A 17,049-nucleotide genomic window follows, 5' to 3' on the forward strand; every position below is an offset into this window, starting at 1 on the left:
TATGGGGTCCTTTTCATTTTTACAAAGAATACTTGAGAGAATTACAACATTTTTTTCCTTTTTTTTTTCACTTTTCAGAATGCAGCTCGTATTGTTCGAGCTCTTTTTGAGATTGCCCTAAGGAAACGTTGGCCTGCAATGACATATCGGCTCCTGAATCTCAGCAAAGTTATTGACAAGCGGCTCTGGGGCTGGGTTAGCCCTTTGAGACAGTTCTCAGTGTTGCCACCTTCAGTCCTCTCAAAGTTGGAAGAGAAGAATCTCACTGTAGACAAGATGAAGGACATGAGAAAAGATGAAATAGGTGAGATAGCAGCAGTGCTGATCTGCTTAACTATTAATGTTCAAGTTAAAACTAAATCTGAGCCTCTCATTACCATGCCCACTCTGCTCCACAAACCACATAGACACATATCCAGAGTTTATTCTGTCTTCTCAGCTTGTACCATGACACACCTTTGAGGGTAAGGCTAGCCCATCTCCTGCCAACCCCAGAACATGTGTGGAATGGAGGTGTATATTCATATTTATTTAAATACATGTGCATATATACATATTTATGTTGACCCGTGCTTCCCTTCTCACTCGCTTTACGTACTACACTACTATAAAAGGCATCTGTTTATTTTTGCCAGTTGGCAAAATACAGCCTTTCTTTTTTTCTTGAAACACTGTCAACGTGAAAAAGAATAAAAACAGATTATTATATCTTGGTATACTATCAGTTAATGGCCTGCTTCTGAAACACTGCATTAATTTTCATTGAACAGGGAGAATTCATTGTCACTGGTGTCATTGCAACAAAACCTTAATGGAATTTTTTTAAGGATTTGACACCTTGATAATGAGAAAATCCACAAGCTTACTGATATACATAATTTCTAGTATGTCTGTATAAACTGCTGTGCATATACTGTCCACCAGCAGATTGAAGCTGAAAAAAATATTTGCTTGTAATGTATTTCTTTTTCCTGTCTGAGTATACTTTTTCTTGTCTAGGCTTCCTTGCACCTGTTGTTGCCAAGCTGATAAGAAACAAACTGCCATTTAAAAAAAATAGTTTTACAATAAATGTACAATTCATAGTCACTGCTTTTTAGAAGTGTTTTATGACCTCTGACTTGATATCTTTCTCATTTGACAAGAGAACTGCATTCCTAACTTAGGAAGATTTGTTACATACCTGATTTATGTTGGGAGAAGTTGAGTAAGGATGTCAAAGTTTTCAGAATTAGAGGCTGTGTTTTTATTTAATAAACTAAGCCAAAGGACTGTGCGAAAACTTTAGAGGCTTACTTTAACTGTGCATTATAATACATAGTAATTTTAAATGTATTAACTATATAGCACTTTATTTAAGATGCTAGTACAATCATGCTTTTCTGTTTGGAAGTGTTATAGCACTTTTTTTATTCAGATCTTTTAATTTGTGGTGTATTTGTTCAGTCTTTTATATAATACTTAATATTCGTTTCCATTAACTGTATTAATGCTTTCTTTTATTTTTTCTTTCTGCCATTGAAGAAATAGTTTGAAACTAGATAAAATATCAGAGCAAGTTGACCTGTGCGTCTCTGTGAAGTGCAGTTACTTTGCATATCACAGAAATAACAGAAAGTTAGAGGTTGGAAGGGACCTTGAAAGATCATCAAGTTCATCCCCCTTGGCAGAGCAGGGGTCACTTAGGAGCAGGTCCAGGTGGGCTTTGAACATCTCCACAACCTGCCTGGAAGCCTCTTCCAGTGATCTGTCACCCTCACAGTGAAAAAATTCTCCTTTTGTTTATATGGAATATCCTATGCTCAAGCTGATATCTATTGCCTCTTGTCCTGTCATTGGGTATAACAGAGAAGAGCTTGGCACCATCCTCCTGGCTCTCTCCCTTTATGTATTTATAAATATTAATGAGGTTGACCCTCATTCTCCTCCAAGCTGAGGAGCCCGAGCTCCTAAACTCTTTCCTCATAAGGGAGATGTTCCACTCCCTTCATCATCTTGTTTGCTCTGTGCTGGACTCTTTCAAGCAGTTCCCTGTCCTTCTGGAACTGAAGGGTACAGAACTGAACACAATATTCCAGATGTGGCCTCACCAGGGCAGAGCAGAGTGGGAGGAGAACCTCCTTTGACCTACTAATCACCCCCCTTCTAATGCACCCCAGGATGCCATTGGCTTTCTTGGCCACAAGGAGACATTGCTGGCTCATGGTCATCCTTCCATTCACCAGCACCCCCAGGACCCTTTCCCCTTCACTCTTCTCCAGCAACTCAGTCCCCAGCCTGTACTGGTGCTTGGGGTTGTTCTTTCCTGGATGAAAGACTCTACAATTGCACTTGTTGAAATTAATTAAATTTTTCCCTGCACAACTCTCCAGTCTGTCTAGGTTCCTCTGAATGGCAGCACAGCCTCCTGGGGTGTCAGCCACTCCTCCCAGCTTTGTGTCATCAGCAAATTTGCTGAGAAGACACTCTGTCCCATCATCAAAGTCATTGATAAAGATGTTGAACAGGACTGGATCCAGCACTGGTCCCTGAGGGAATCTACTAAGTGTTACTTGGCACACTTCCTATCCAGCCTTGCTTCTGACACCAGGAGTGGGTGAGGGAAGCCCTTGCCTGGCAGCCCCCTTGTTTTAATTTGAATTCAAAGCCATGTTGAAATGAGAAAAGGCACAGCTTCCAGGTTCTGCTTTGTTCTCTGACTCCATAGGACTAGTTTCATCCTTGCTACTTCTTCCTTTTTAAATGTTATTGTAGATGGAATAGAAAAAAGACAAGAGCTGGAGTCCATGAGAGATATATGAGATATAAAAGCCTCAGATGGGTGCCAGCTCTCCAAGTGAATGAGGAGCATGTTGCGTGCACAGTGTGCCACAAAAGACTCTTCACCAATCTGTGTGCTTTGTTTTTGCAAAGTAACCATGGAGTTTCCAGAAAGCCAGGAAATTTCAGGAGTTATCTGAGATAAAGTCCTGGTTTTTTTAGGATACAGATGACAAATACTGTGGAATAAGCAGAATTTACTCTTTTTTTGCTAAACATACCTATTTTCTCTAATAGTCAGCTTTTGTTCAGAAGTTTTTTATATATTTTAAATGCCATTGATAGTTTCTCATAATGGGACTGTTTAACAAAAAAACCCAACCCAATTGTAGGAGGGTGGAGGAGTTTTATAATATTTTACAGAAGTTAGGAGGGGAGAGTTATTTTCCCCTAGCAGGTAAGTGTGCAAAACCTCAGTGCTGTCCTGTACAAACACAAAAAGTTGACCTCGTACATTATGATACAAAAAAATACTTTTGGAATGAAAAAGTGTACTTGCCCACGTAAGCTTATTGAGTCAAATCTTTTAATATTTGCCACCTACCTTTATTTAACATGATCTCTGAAGTTTTATCATAAATTTAAAAAGCTACTAGCTGTGCATGAATTCTGGAATAATGCATATATTGCCAAGTTGTATCAATTTGGTTTTAATAGTCCACTTGCTGGAGGTACACTCATTTTACCAACTGCAAATTAAACTGATTAAATATGTCTTAAAACTTTTGCATTAGGGATTTGCTTCTTCTGCAAGATGACCATTTATTAATTCAGGGCATAGTTGAATACCTGTGTAGGGCAAAATCTGCTAGTTCGTAAAATAAAGAGGGGAAGTCAGGATCAATATTTAAAAATTAACATTGCAAGATGTTATGTTCCTAAATTTTGTACAATACCAAGGAAATGTTGGTATCACCTTTTCACTTTGCCCATCATTTCCTTTTTTTTTTTTTTTAATGGGAAAGTGAGCACATAATGAGTAACAGTAGCTATTTGTAATGTAGCTTCTAAAATGAGTATGTGTGACCATTACAATTAAAATTTAAAATAAACTCCACATAATTAAATAAGCAATTTCAGCAAAAGTGTGATAAATTAACCTCCTTTCCCTAACTAAGCTGGAAGTTGCAATGTTTTTCAAGAAAAGTAGAAATCACTGCTCCATCATTTGGTTTATATTTAAAATTAAAAGCAAGGTAACAGGGATTTCAGCTGTAAAATTCAAAAAGGGGAAAAAATATTCTAATCATCATTGCCTTAGTTACCATGACTGTGGTAGGAAGTAAAAAAACATTGCAATATTTAATTTTTCTTTTGTCTCAGTTACACGCAGTTGTATTCTGAAAGATCAGAGCTGCTGTTAGATGCTGACTGGTTGTGTGCCTTTTAAAGCTATTAACTACCTTTATTCAGTTTTTTAAAAAGCATTCTGTCTGCTATGAATCACTACACAGGAACTGTAGTTCAAATATGTGCCCTTCATTAAGTAAAAGGTCGGTATTCATGCTTTTAAAAAAGAGCTATATGGCTTGGTAAGAGCCTGGTCAAAAAGTCAGTAAAGGAAAGGGAACTAGCTTGACATAATATGTTTTCAGTGTGAGTACTTTATAGTTACTTTAACCCCTTAGTCATAACCAACAGAGGGGGTTAATACTGATTTTTCTAGGCTCTAAGCTGCTAATTCAAGTTAAGTATTACAAAATATTCAGACATGCCAGGTCAAGAGAGTCAGACCTTTAGGCACCTAAGAACAAAACAAGCAAGCAATAGCACTTCTCTTGAAAAGCCTATTTGAAAGTCGGACTTGTATTATTTTTCCTGGAAATGCAAATTTGTTACCCCTGATGTTTTCGTGGCAGGTCATATGCTGCATCATGTGAAGATTGGGTTAAAGGTAAAGCAGTGTGTCCATCAAATCCCCTCCATCATAATGGAAGCAACAATTCAGCCAATTACCCGCACAGTGCTCCGAGTTCGACTGAACATCGCTCCTGACTTCACGTGGAATGATCAGGTAAAAAAAAAAAAAAAGCAGGTGGAGGAAGGATGGAAACTTAAATTTAGCCTCAGTAAAGGAGAGAATGACAGCGAATCCATAGCTGTTTGGATAAGAAAAAAAAAAAAAAGTATTTATTTTATCTAAAAAGCAAATTTGATAATAGGAATGGAATGACTTCTAAGAATTTTGCAGAAGGCGACACCAAAAGATTATCTTTTTATATCTTTTAATTGGTGCAGGATTGCAATGTTCATAGCATGTTGAAGCAAGTGCTTATACTGAATATTAATAGAAGTCACACACAGACTTGAGTTATATGCCCAAAAAGGAGAAGCAAGAAAAAAGGAGACACGGATGGCTCTCTAAACTATAAATGAATGTCAAATGCAGAAAATAAAGCCTTGAAATACAGTTTGTGTGTGCCAAGTTCTGTTGCTCTTTATGGCTTTACAAATGTACATTCACAGCGTCAGTGCCTTTTTTTCCTGTTGGGACTTTTCTGAACATAAAAACTGAGATATGTTTGGAATTATATTCATTGATGTTTTATGGTGCAAACTTATATGAAATGCGTTATACCAGTTGCACGTTTAGATATACCCACACCCTTTGATTCAGAGTCTGTTCATTAGAAATACATTTCAGATAAATCTAAATGAAATACAAATGTCCACATGGGGGCATTGTATTGTTGCTGGTACTTCTGAAACTCTATAGAAACAAGGTAAAGATACCACAATGGGCAAGCATATTTTCCTGCACTTAGTAGATTTACTGTTAAGATAAATTCTTCTCAAAACTACATATTAAGTACCTGTTTTTTTATTTTTAAATAATAATAAATAATCCATTAGTTTATAAATTTACCATAATCACAACTAAATTAAGGGGTTTATTCCACTAAAATTAAGATATTTTTAGAGTTTATTTTCCCTGACTAAAGGCTTTTTCTTTTCTTCTGAAAGTTTCACCGAGTTAACTTATGAACAGGAGAAAGTTAGAAAGTTAGGTTTTGTTTCCTACCTGGATTTATTACAGAAATATTTGAATGGATCCTAACATGAATTATAACGGGACTTATTTTTTTGCTGCCTTATTTATGTGCAGTATTTCAGAAGGTAAACAAGCATTACTTTTTAGTACTGCTAAAAAGTAAAAGACATTATTCAGTCTTTCATTGACCTTACCTGTGATCTGTTAAAGATGAAAGAACCCCATGCCCTTTCTTCATATTAAACTGTATCTTAACACAAAGCATCTGTTTTTTAATTTTTCTACAAAATCTAGGTTCTTCTACACTTTTATAAATTGAAAAAGGCTCCACACAGAATTATAGTGTCTTATTTTGCACCTGAACTTCTAAAAAAACAAAACTTTCAGCAAAAATCTATTCTGCTATGACCCCTGACAGTATTCTTTGGCTGCTTTGGAAAGATGATCAGTTAATTTCTAAAGCTCTTTTTATTGGTACTCACTGAATCATGGAAAACTTTTCAGGTTGGTTTTTTTTTTGTTAAATTTTCATAGTCTCTAAAAAATTAGTAAGTCTTTCAAATTCAACCACTGATGCTCTGAAACTGCTTCTTCATTATCACACAGTATTTTACCAAGCAATTCAGAAGACAATGAAGCACATATAGTTGTAACTGGTACAAAAACTAGGTGCCAGAAAATTCCATTCAAAGAATTCCACTCAAAGTAGTCAAATAAAACCAAAATGTTAAAAATTTAAATACACAACTGAAATACCTCTCTTGGCTAATATTTCATGGTTTTAAGATTGCTCCTTTATCTGGGTACTTAAATCTAGAACGGTCTCATTGCAGATTTTGCACTTGCCTTTACAAGAAGTGAGATGTGACATCATCTTGATTTTTAATGGCTTTGGTTTTCAGTGCTGAGAGACCTTAAGTTCAGTAAAAGCGTGTGAGCCGTACCTCAGTGGAAAATTATTATATTGTTAGAGCCAAAGGATTATAATCACACCCAGACACAGCAAGTAAGCCTTAATGCAGCCAGGAAGAGCCCAGCAGAAATACAGAATCCTGCAACTAGTTTTAATTAGCCAAGTCATTTATCAGACATCAGTTTTAGGGCAATGTTTGCCCAAAATACAGGTATGTGCCAGTTCTTAAGAGCTCCCCAGAGTTCTTGGGAATCATTACTGGATAGCATATTGGATTTCCTGCTCCCACATTGCCCACCTTTCCCCATGCAGCTTTGTCACAGGACTCTCAAAACCTAAGATACTGTGATAGCTGATAATAAAACTTCTGAGATCTGAACTTCTGAGCTTTCCTTAAGTCTTCTTTCCTCTCTTAACTTCCCCTAAATAGTTCCACTCGAATTTTTTCAAAATGCCAGCTGCAGTCAGCTGTGTCCTTTCAGTTTCATTGCTTCAGTTCTCAGTGAAGCTGTTAGTGAGATTCAAACATAATGGAAATAAATTAGTGTCTTTGCTCTCCGTCTACTTCTCAATTGTTGCACTGTGTTAAAAGGCAATAAAAGCACCTTAGTTCTATTCTTAGTGTACCTATTTTTGTCTCCAAAAGCCAGTACAGACTGTTTTCCAACACATACACAATAATGAATTTTGCTGAAAATAATATGTGCTGCATAAATCAATAACAGATTCCTGTAGAGTTAAAATTTCCATTAGAAGCAACCATGCAGTTTGTGTTTTGTCCTATTAACTACAGTTTAGAAATAATTCCAACTTCTTTTTCATCTTTATACAGGTTTTTTACCTTGTCAAAAACATAAGAAACCAGAATATTATTGATTTAATAATATGTCTTCCATACTCCTTGACTCTGCATTTTTCCTCTTTCCATAGTAAAACACTTGCACATCAGCACAAGGCATTTATTCTGAGAAAGAAACAACAATTCTTAACAGCATCCCACCTAGCTAGGACTTCTGTGTGGTATTGCAAAATAGGGTGCACAACAAAACAAACAAAAATGTGGAATGGAATAAAGTGTTTCCAGACAACATGGGAATCATCAAGAGACAACTCTATTTATGTTGTCACTTCACCTGTACAGACCAATGGTTAGGTCTATAGCCTTCAGAATCCACTTACTGTATTTTTCTAGAGGAGAAGGGAAGAGAGAAAGGAGAAGAGGAATGTCATAATTCTGTGCCTAGTTTTCCCTGAGAGAATATTTTTCTCTGAAAAAATGAGCAGTAGGTGGCAAAAGACAAACCTTTATATATGATCCAAAGACAGAAGTACAAGTAGGAAAAAAGACAAGTCCTTTTTTAGGAACCTAGAGGAAAGCCTGGGGATCCAGTCTATTTATAAACATCTGAGGCACGAGCTTCAGTGGCATTTATATCTTGTCCATTTATATTATATGTACTTTAAGCAACCTCTTCTTGAAACATAATCTTTAAGCAGACTGATACAAATAGAAATGTATTGCTCTTACCTATGATTTCTGTATTTTTTTGTAAACTTGCATCATTTTGAAAAATATCCAAAATACTCAGCAAATCCAGGGAACCTCATAATAACTATAACAAATCTGTCTTTTCTAATCTTAAAGGTACATGGCACTGTTGGGGAACCCTGGTGGATTTGGGTAGAAGACCCTACTAATGATCACATTTATCATTCAGAGTACTTCATCATTCAAAAAAAGCAGGTAATGGATTTTTTTTTGAATCTCATAACAGATCTATAAGGTCAAACAGAATTTTGACCTAAGCAGCTTTTCAAATCAGTAGCACAGCTCCCAATTTCAGATGTACATGATAAACTTGAACTTCCACATAAATGTTTCTAATCTCAGATGTCCCTTTTTCTCCTCTTTTGGTGGGACAGTTATTTCCAAGAGAATAAATAAAGACTGAAATTGTTTTGTCTGTTAAAGAAAAAGATAAAGAACCAACATTATTTTAACCTCTGAAGTCCATGGAAATGTAATCCATTCCCAATAACAATATATTTTATAAATTTATTAACATTTTGCACATGGAGTTGCATATACATTTTATTGCTTTGTGTTGCTAATTCTTATGGAAGTGAGGCAAACTGTGATTTTTCAAGTTAATATTTTGTCTGTTCAGTAACCATTCTCTACACGTTTGCATTAGGTCGTTACTAAAGAACCTCAGCTGCTGGTGTTCACAATCCCAATTTTTGAACCTCTTCCTTCTCAATATTACATTCGAGCTGTGTCCGACAGATGGCTAGGAGCAGAGGCTGTATGTATCATAAATTTTCAACATTTGATTCTTCCAGAAAGACATCCACCCCACACAGGTAACATCAAATTTGGTGATTTTGTTTAAATTCATCTTGCTCGGATTGATTTTCCTCAGGAGAGTGCAATAAATCTCTAACTCCTGCTTCATCATAGAAAAGTATATGGAATTCTACATTGTGATATATTTGAATTATTGAGACTATTTCTTCACTAACTTTAAAGCTCTCAGCAGTTTTGAATTCCTGAAAAACAAGCAGCTCCTTTCATCTCAACGTAGCATGTTAGTTTCTCCTGGTTCTCTCTAAACCATAGGAAAACTAAATATGCCATGTAAAAACCAAGCTAATCTCTGTCTTACAGCATGTCTTCTTTTAGTGATTGTAAGCATTACATTTCTTAAGGACTGGTTAAAAATAATCTTACAGTGGATGGTGGTATTATAAATGGCATTCAGCGAAGAAGAAGCAAACAGTTAACATTTTGAAAAGATGAAACATTTTACTATTTTTACTGAAATAAATTAATCATAGCAGTCACTGTTACAGTACTGAACATTGCATTTCAACTCAACATTGCTGATCAAGTCATAGCTTTCCCCATCCTCTCCTTTTTAACACTTGGCACAGAAGCATATGTTTGTGTTTTGCTTCTTTTTTCTGGATGCATAAATTGCGTTATACATTCACTGTGCCTGATGTCATTGTAAAACCTTTCCACTGTAATTACATTTGGCTCATCCAACAGTCTGTGAAGTGAGTGTCTTCAGAAATTCTCAGTTTTCATACGGTGTTGTCTTTTGGCATGCATAAATTCACATGTGTTTGTGAAGTGTTTAGCTATTGTTATACTGTACCTACGCTGTCTGGAAAAGCATGTGTAACCTTTTTATCTAATTGACTGATCACTGACTACTATTCAGAAGAAACAGACAGATATTTACACATCACCAGTTATGGAGCCTCTAGGATTTATGGTAATTGATTTCAATTCCCATCTGGTTCCCACTCAACAATGAAGTACGTAGAGGCACTGCTAGGCAAAAACCTTCTTTTTCCTCAGCAGAGCCCAAGAAATCACAGTTTCAATGGGAATGGTAAAACAGCCATAAGGTATCAGTGAAAAGCATGTGAAGAATATTAGACATCATTGCCTCAGTAGATTTTATGATTCCCATACCATACCTTAATGTGAAGCACCCTGAGAAGAGACTAAGACCTCTAGCCACAAAAAAAAAAAAAAAAAAAAAAAAAAAGAACCCAACAAACTTCAAAGAAAGCATCTGTATAGCAGAATCACTTCAGTCTCCTTAATTTGGTAGGATTCCAAATCCAATCTGTTTATATATATCATCTCCAAAATTCCATGATCTCTAATTGTTTGGATAGCAGATGCTTTCAAGATACATTGAGAATCATATATTGGAACGCTGTTTGCTTATTTATTAAGATTATGTCTTTAATTACATGTTTAAAGGATTAGAAGCAAAATTTAGTTGTACTCATCTGATCTGTATTATTCCATCAACTTACAAACAAAAAAAAGTCCTTCCTCCTTAAATAGATCTTTTCCCTTGAATCTGAATTATAAAGACTGTGCTGTCCTCCAACTGCACATTCTGTAAGCATAAGAAGCTAGACATAATCTAATACAGTGAGTTTAGAATTCACTACAGCTGGATAAAAAGGAAACAGCTTTAAGAAAAGAGATTATTTATGCAAATAGCTAGTTCACAGCTATCAGAATGCTAACATCAGTACTTGCAGAAATATTTTGGAGCTATAAAATCAACGTTTCATTATCCCTCATCAGCGTTAACTACAGCTCGAATGTGGACTCTGTGTCATATGACATATTAAGTAAAATAATTTCCAATGTGAGTTGTTTTCCGCTAAAGTACTGGTTAATTCCTTTTTCTTCTTCATCAACTATGTTAAGAAATGGCACCTTGTCATGCACATACGTTTGTTTTCTGGTTTCAGAGCTCCTAGATCTTCAGCCTTTGCCTATCACAGCCTTGGGACGTCGGGAATACGAAGCCCTTTACAAATTCACACATTTCAACCCTATCCAGACCCAGATATTTCATACACTTTATCATACAGATTGTAATGTTCTTCTGGGAGCACCTACAGGTTCTGGAAAAACTGTTGCAGCTGAATTAGCCATATTTAGAGTTTTTAACAAGTATCCCACATCAAAGGTTTGTAAAACAGGTTTACTCTGAAATAATTTCATGTAGGCATGTTTTCAGCAATGCAAAAGCCTAGAAACAGACTGTGGTAAACTGAATTTTGCTTTCTTCAATTTATACCTCTCTGGATACCAAATGGTACCACACTGTGTAAGTTATGGTTTTTATTTCAACTTTATATATTAGTCAGTGTACAACTAGAGTTAAATGTAAAAACATGACACAGGTATGCTGGATTTCCTTTTCTATACTTACCTGCATTTCTGCTAGCAGTAGTTTTATTACTATTAATTTCCTTCCATGTGCATACAACTAGCACAGTGTCTCTTTTATTGAAACAAATAGGTTGCAATTAATCAAAACAAACCCATTTTTTCATCCCACTTGCCCTTGTGTTTTATTTCTTAAATTGTCTAAAAGCTGAGCAATTCAGCTTTTAGAGGTTTGTTTTCAAAGTGAATATATACCTGCATCTGAACTTGTCCTAGTTATTAACATTTTACCTTTAAATTCTTCAGAGGACATATTTGTATCTGGCTGTGGGATTTAATGACAGAATAGCCTTTGAAATTAACAGAAATCATGTTCATAAATCCCTTCTTCGTCTTTGAAATTTCAGTGTCTTCATGTAATTTGTTAGTCTAAGTGATGTAAACAAGAGTCTCATGCATTTTCAGCTTAGCTATTAAATTTTAAAAATAGTCTGTTCTCAAAGGAATATATTTTTAGGTTCTATTAAAGCCAAAAAAGGCTTTTTTTTAGTATGTGTGCAGATTTGTCATGTTGCAGTTTCTTCATGTTAAAAGAGTCACAATATCTAACCATAAATCTGTTAATAAATATAATTACTACATGTCAGAGTATTCCCCACTGCACAAGAGACTTCTTTGAGGAAAATATGGTGCCATTTTGACTAAATCAATCATCTTTTTAATTGATAATGTTTTGATAATTTAAAGACATAACTAGAAATCCGGTAAGATTTTCCATGCTGAAAATTCTGATTATTTATGCTCTAGAATGTCTGTCTGCAGATTCTGTAGTCCTGGGAAAATTGGTATTATTTACGTAAGTGGGTTTTGATCTTAAATGATATGACAAAAACTTATATTTCAATAAATGATCCTTTCTTTTCTTTTTTAATTTATTTGCTTATTAATGGCTCAAGAAACAGCAGTATTTTCAAGTGTTAAATCTGTTCTTTAAATATAATGCTATTGTAGGTAAAGTAAGCTATTCAGGTCTTAATTACTTTACAGATAACAAGTATGTGTTCAAATTTCACAAGTATTAAGTAATTTTTTACTTACTTAAAGCTAGACTTTAATAAAGGTTTCTTGTTTAACTTCTAGTTCTGTGACTTTTGTTTTACAGGCAGTGTATATTGCTCCCTTGAAAGCACTTGTTCGTGAAAGAATTGAGGACTGGAAAGTTAGGATTGAAGAAAAACTTGGTAAAAAGTATGTTTCTCCTTACATAATCAGAGAAATTAGAATCAAAACTCATCTGGATGTGTTCCTGTGTGACCTACACTGGGTGATGCTGCTCTGGCAGGGAGCTTGCACTCAATGGTCTTTTGAGTTCCTTTCCAACCCCGAACATTCTTTGAAAAGAACAGCACATTGAGTATGAATAAAATCTACAGAATACTTCTGAGTATTTCAAAATAGGTTTTGATCATACCTTATCCTTCAGATTTCTTGTACTTAAAAAATAAAAAAACCCTATCAGTAGTCACTATAGGGATAGCAAAAGCAAAACTGGAAAAAAGGATACTCTTTGGTACCTGACTGTTTTCATTCTCATCACTTACCACCATAACAAATGTGAAGTTCAGATTTCTGCCTGAAATATCTTTGGAAATTTAAATTGCAATCTGAAATAAGCTTTCTCTAGAACCCTCCATCTGTAAGGAACTAAGTTGCATGAACTGTATGCTAGTATTCATATATTGTCCTTCTTGTATAAATTAGATACCATTTCATTCCTTGATAACATAAACTTCTTGCTGAACTTATCAGGTGTTGGAGTTCAGCCATTACTTCATGACATATGAGGTGTATCAGTCATTTTGATGCTTTCCAAAATTACACTGTCTTGAGTTAAAATTATATCCATAGGATGCATTATTTAGGGACTTTTAATCTTTTTATTTCCTACATATGTTTTTTGGGTTTCTTTTTTTGGGGGGGGCGGGGTTTTTTTGGGTTTTTTGTTTTTTTTTTGGCAAGTTTGCAAGCTCAAGGCAAGGCACACCACAGGTTTCAATAGAAAGAAGTGCTACTCTGTGAGCATGAAATTACTAGTGAGGTTCCTGCTATTATCATATTCTCATGGCAGTGACTTATTAACTGGCAAATTTTTTTTGTTATTTTAGTTCTCTGTGTGGATAAATCATTTGCTTTAGAATTTTAAAATATTTTTAGGTAATATTTCCTTTTTTAAATTTACTCTTATTTGTGACTGGAATTTTGAACAGAAGACACACATTACTGTGACAAATCTTTATTAGTTTTTCTACTGGATGTATGTCATTTTCTACTGAATGTGTCATAGAAATGTCAAAAATCCATTATATTCAGTCTAAAATGATGGATCCTCTCAAATGTTGTTTGTAGAACTGGAAAGAATAATAAAACAAACAATTGGAAAAACTCTGCTAATCTTCAAAAAAATACCTCAGGATAATGTCTGCTACAGTCTTAAGGGCACTTTACCAACAAATGCAGATGCACTGCAATCTAGCCTTGTTATTCAAACCAGAGATCTAAACAGAACAGCAGGCAGCAACTTGGTGGCTTTCTAGAAAGCTTTCATCCTGACTATGACAGGATGTTATGATTCACATTATATCAGATTCTTGTATTCTGTTCGTTTTGAAAAATAGACCATAGATATTTTGAGGGCTCGTACTCACCCTTTTTATATGGTTTTGCTAAGGAATTATATTTATGTTATTCATGGGATTTACTTGGAAAACAAAGAGATGTTTATTTATGTAAAACAATTTTGAAAATCCTGTTATAAGTGTTTGACCAGGAACAAAATTACTTTTTTGAAATTTTTTTTCTTTTCTCTTATTGGAGTTAATATTTAGGAGATAGTATTTAAACTTTAAGGTGTTCTACAGCTTCGTAAAGACAAACCATCGTGGGGTTTGTTTTGTTTTTTATTATAGGGTCGTAGAGTTGACAGGAGATGTAACTCCTGATATGAGAGCTATTGCCCAAGCTGACCTGATTGTTACTACCCCGGAGAAGTGGGATGGTGTCAGCAGAAGCTGGCAGAACAGAAGCTATGTTCAGAAAGTTTCCATTCTTATCATAGATGAGATCCATCTCCTAGGTGAGCATGTTGTTTTTAAATCAGAAGTGGCAGAAACTTGCTGGTGCTTATAACATGAATGTACTTTTCCACCTCTTTTCTTTTTCTCTGTTTTTCAATGGACTTTTCATTTCCTAGGGGATGAGAGGGGCCCAGTGTTGGAAGTCATTGTGTCTCGAACAAACTTCATCTCATCTCACACAGAGAAACCCGTAAGAGTGGTTGGTTTATCCACTGCTTTAGCAAATGCCAGAGACCTTGCTGACTGGCTAAATATTAACCAGGTATGAGATGGATACCTATTTGTGCTGCTGAAAAACCAAAATAGCCGTTTATAAGATATTTCTCCTTAAACTTGATGGAAACGTTTGCTTTTAGATGGGTCTCTTCAACTTCCGACCGTCGGTACGCCCGGTTCCCCTGGAGGTTCACATTCAGGGCTTCCCTGGCCAGCACTACTGTCCTCGCATGGCTAGCATGAACAAACCTGCTTTTCAGGGTAAGCAACAAGCTCTTAGACCTTTTTCTTCATTCTCTAAAAGGAAAAAACCCCAACACTTTACACAGTTCATTTGCAGCACATTTACAGCATGTGTTACCGTATGTAACATGTGTTACTCTTGGCATGTATAGGGGGAATCTGCTCCAATAATGGCCCAAAGCTATTTGTCTGAAACGTAAAGTGTGCAGCAAATGCAACATATAGGAGAGGAATGTAACATATTTAGAACAGAAGAATAAAATCAGTGCTAACGAAGGGGAAATAAAATGTGTTTTCTCTTAGTGTTTGACACCATAAAGAAACGTTTGTGTAAAAATATTTGAAATTTAGAAAGTAATGAAACCATTCATATTATTAATCTGCTGAGGTATTTTCATATGGACCGCTGCATGTAGGCATTAAAAAAATTGTGAACAGAAGTTGCAAGTCAGGCTAGCCTCTTATAATTCTAGTTTCAAAGCAATAACCATAAAATTCAAAATTTGTAGTGCATCCAGATATGCTTCTGTTTTCAATTTTTTATTCTTAACAAAGCTGGGCAGCAGGATAGGTTTCAGAAAAACTCATATTTTATTTGAATATGTTTTGGCTTTGTTACATAAGGATTATTTATTATATCAATTAAAAATAACCTCCAAAATAAATTTTGTAATGTGAACTGCTGTTGATTGTGAGGTGACATTTGTGAGGTGACTTTTTAGCTGCTTTAATTAGCCTTATGACAGAAGCAAAGTATTGATTGTGGACTAGAGACCTATCTTGACAGCTCAGATTATTTACACCTCCACAAGAGCATTGTACAAAAACACTAATGAACAATAAATCTGTCTTGGGCTGTTCTGCCACACCTGTTCCTGAAGCAACAAAAATCCATTAGATGCTGGGCTTTTAAAATATATATATATATATATATATAGGTATATGTAGTTTAAGGTATAAATACACAGGAATTATCCTGTTTTGATAATTTCACAACCATATAGTGTGTGCGTATGTGCAGCAGCACATGCAGGATAGTATTAATGAACTGAGGAACAATATGTGTTGGATAGTATGGAATAATTTTCAGAAATTAGCAACACATAAATGTAATTGCTGGAATGAGAATTGCATAAGAAAACACAGAAATGGATTTATAAGAGATCTTAAGAGAGTATTTGAAATTCTACATACACTACACACTTCTAGAGTTGTTGATGTTAGAAAATCTGTAGACGTATGATTTATTAATGGCTTTTTTCCCCAGTTGTTTGGCATGATATAGTCAAGGTTATTTTAGCCTTTTCATGGCAATACTTATTCCTGAGGCCATAAAAAATTTACTGCAACTTTTCAAATATGGTCTTAGCAAGAAAATGCATTTCACAAAAGTTCCTAAAACATAGTTGGCTTAAATACATTTGACTGATTAGTAAACAACAGAAACAAAATTCTTTTGTACCATAATGGCCACCTTTCAAAGAACCTATTGAAAAGCCACTTTCTACCCTTTTTACCTTCTCTGGTTTTGGTAGATAAAAGTGGACTGTGCAGGCAGAAATGAGTTTATGCAATCTGAGCTCTCAATCAGGCAGAAAGCAAGTTTTGGACCTAAACAGCATTTACCCTGAGACAGCATATCTCAATTGGGTAGGCAAAACGTAGCATAATTACTAGGCTGAGATAGAGAAAATCACAGCCTTTGAAGTCTAGAAAGTTTGTCCAGGCGTTGTGGTGTTTTGGGGGTGTTTTTTCCCCCAGCTGCTTCTCTTAAATCTGTAGCTTACAAAGATTACTGAGTAGAAGGGCAAATTAACTCTGACTCAGCAAAGCACTATTATATGATCTTTGATTCAGAGATGGTATAAGTTCACCTCAGTTTTTATCTGTCTGGCAGAATAGAGACTAAGTATACATACCTGCATACCAACTTCAGAAAGCTGTATCAGCTATCTAGGCAAAGAGGAACTCTAAATTTTGTTGCTTAAGAGCCTAATTCTCAAGTTCTGTTTTCCTCAAC

The 17,049-nt window shown here is 35.3% G+C and overlaps 1 protein-coding gene across 1 annotated transcript in view; it reads left to right on the plus strand.

Moving 5' to 3' along the window:
• The window catches only part of ASCC3 (activating signal cointegrator 1 complex subunit 3), a 249,995-nt gene that overhangs the window by 167,210 nt on the left and 65,736 nt on the right, over nucleotides 1-17,049 (plus strand). The window contains exons 21-29 of the mRNA XM_071741267.1: nucleotides 79-304; nucleotides 4,680-4,834; nucleotides 8,371-8,469; nucleotides 8,921-9,089; nucleotides 11,013-11,233; nucleotides 12,599-12,684; nucleotides 14,403-14,569; nucleotides 14,687-14,832; nucleotides 14,927-15,047. Of these exons, the coding sequence (XP_071597368.1) occupies nucleotides 79-304; nucleotides 4,680-4,834; nucleotides 8,371-8,469; nucleotides 8,921-9,089; nucleotides 11,013-11,233; nucleotides 12,599-12,684; nucleotides 14,403-14,569; nucleotides 14,687-14,832; nucleotides 14,927-15,047 (1,390 nt within the window). The remainder of the gene's footprint in view (nucleotides 1-78; nucleotides 305-4,679; nucleotides 4,835-8,370; nucleotides 8,470-8,920; nucleotides 9,090-11,012; nucleotides 11,234-12,598; nucleotides 12,685-14,402; nucleotides 14,570-14,686; nucleotides 14,833-14,926; nucleotides 15,048-17,049) is intronic.

This window comes from Heliangelus exortis, chromosome 3 (genome assembly GCF_036169615.1).
Source record: "Heliangelus exortis chromosome 3, bHelExo1.hap1, whole genome shotgun sequence".
Taxonomy (NCBI): Eukaryota; Metazoa; Chordata; class Aves; order Apodiformes; family Trochilidae; genus Heliangelus; species Heliangelus exortis.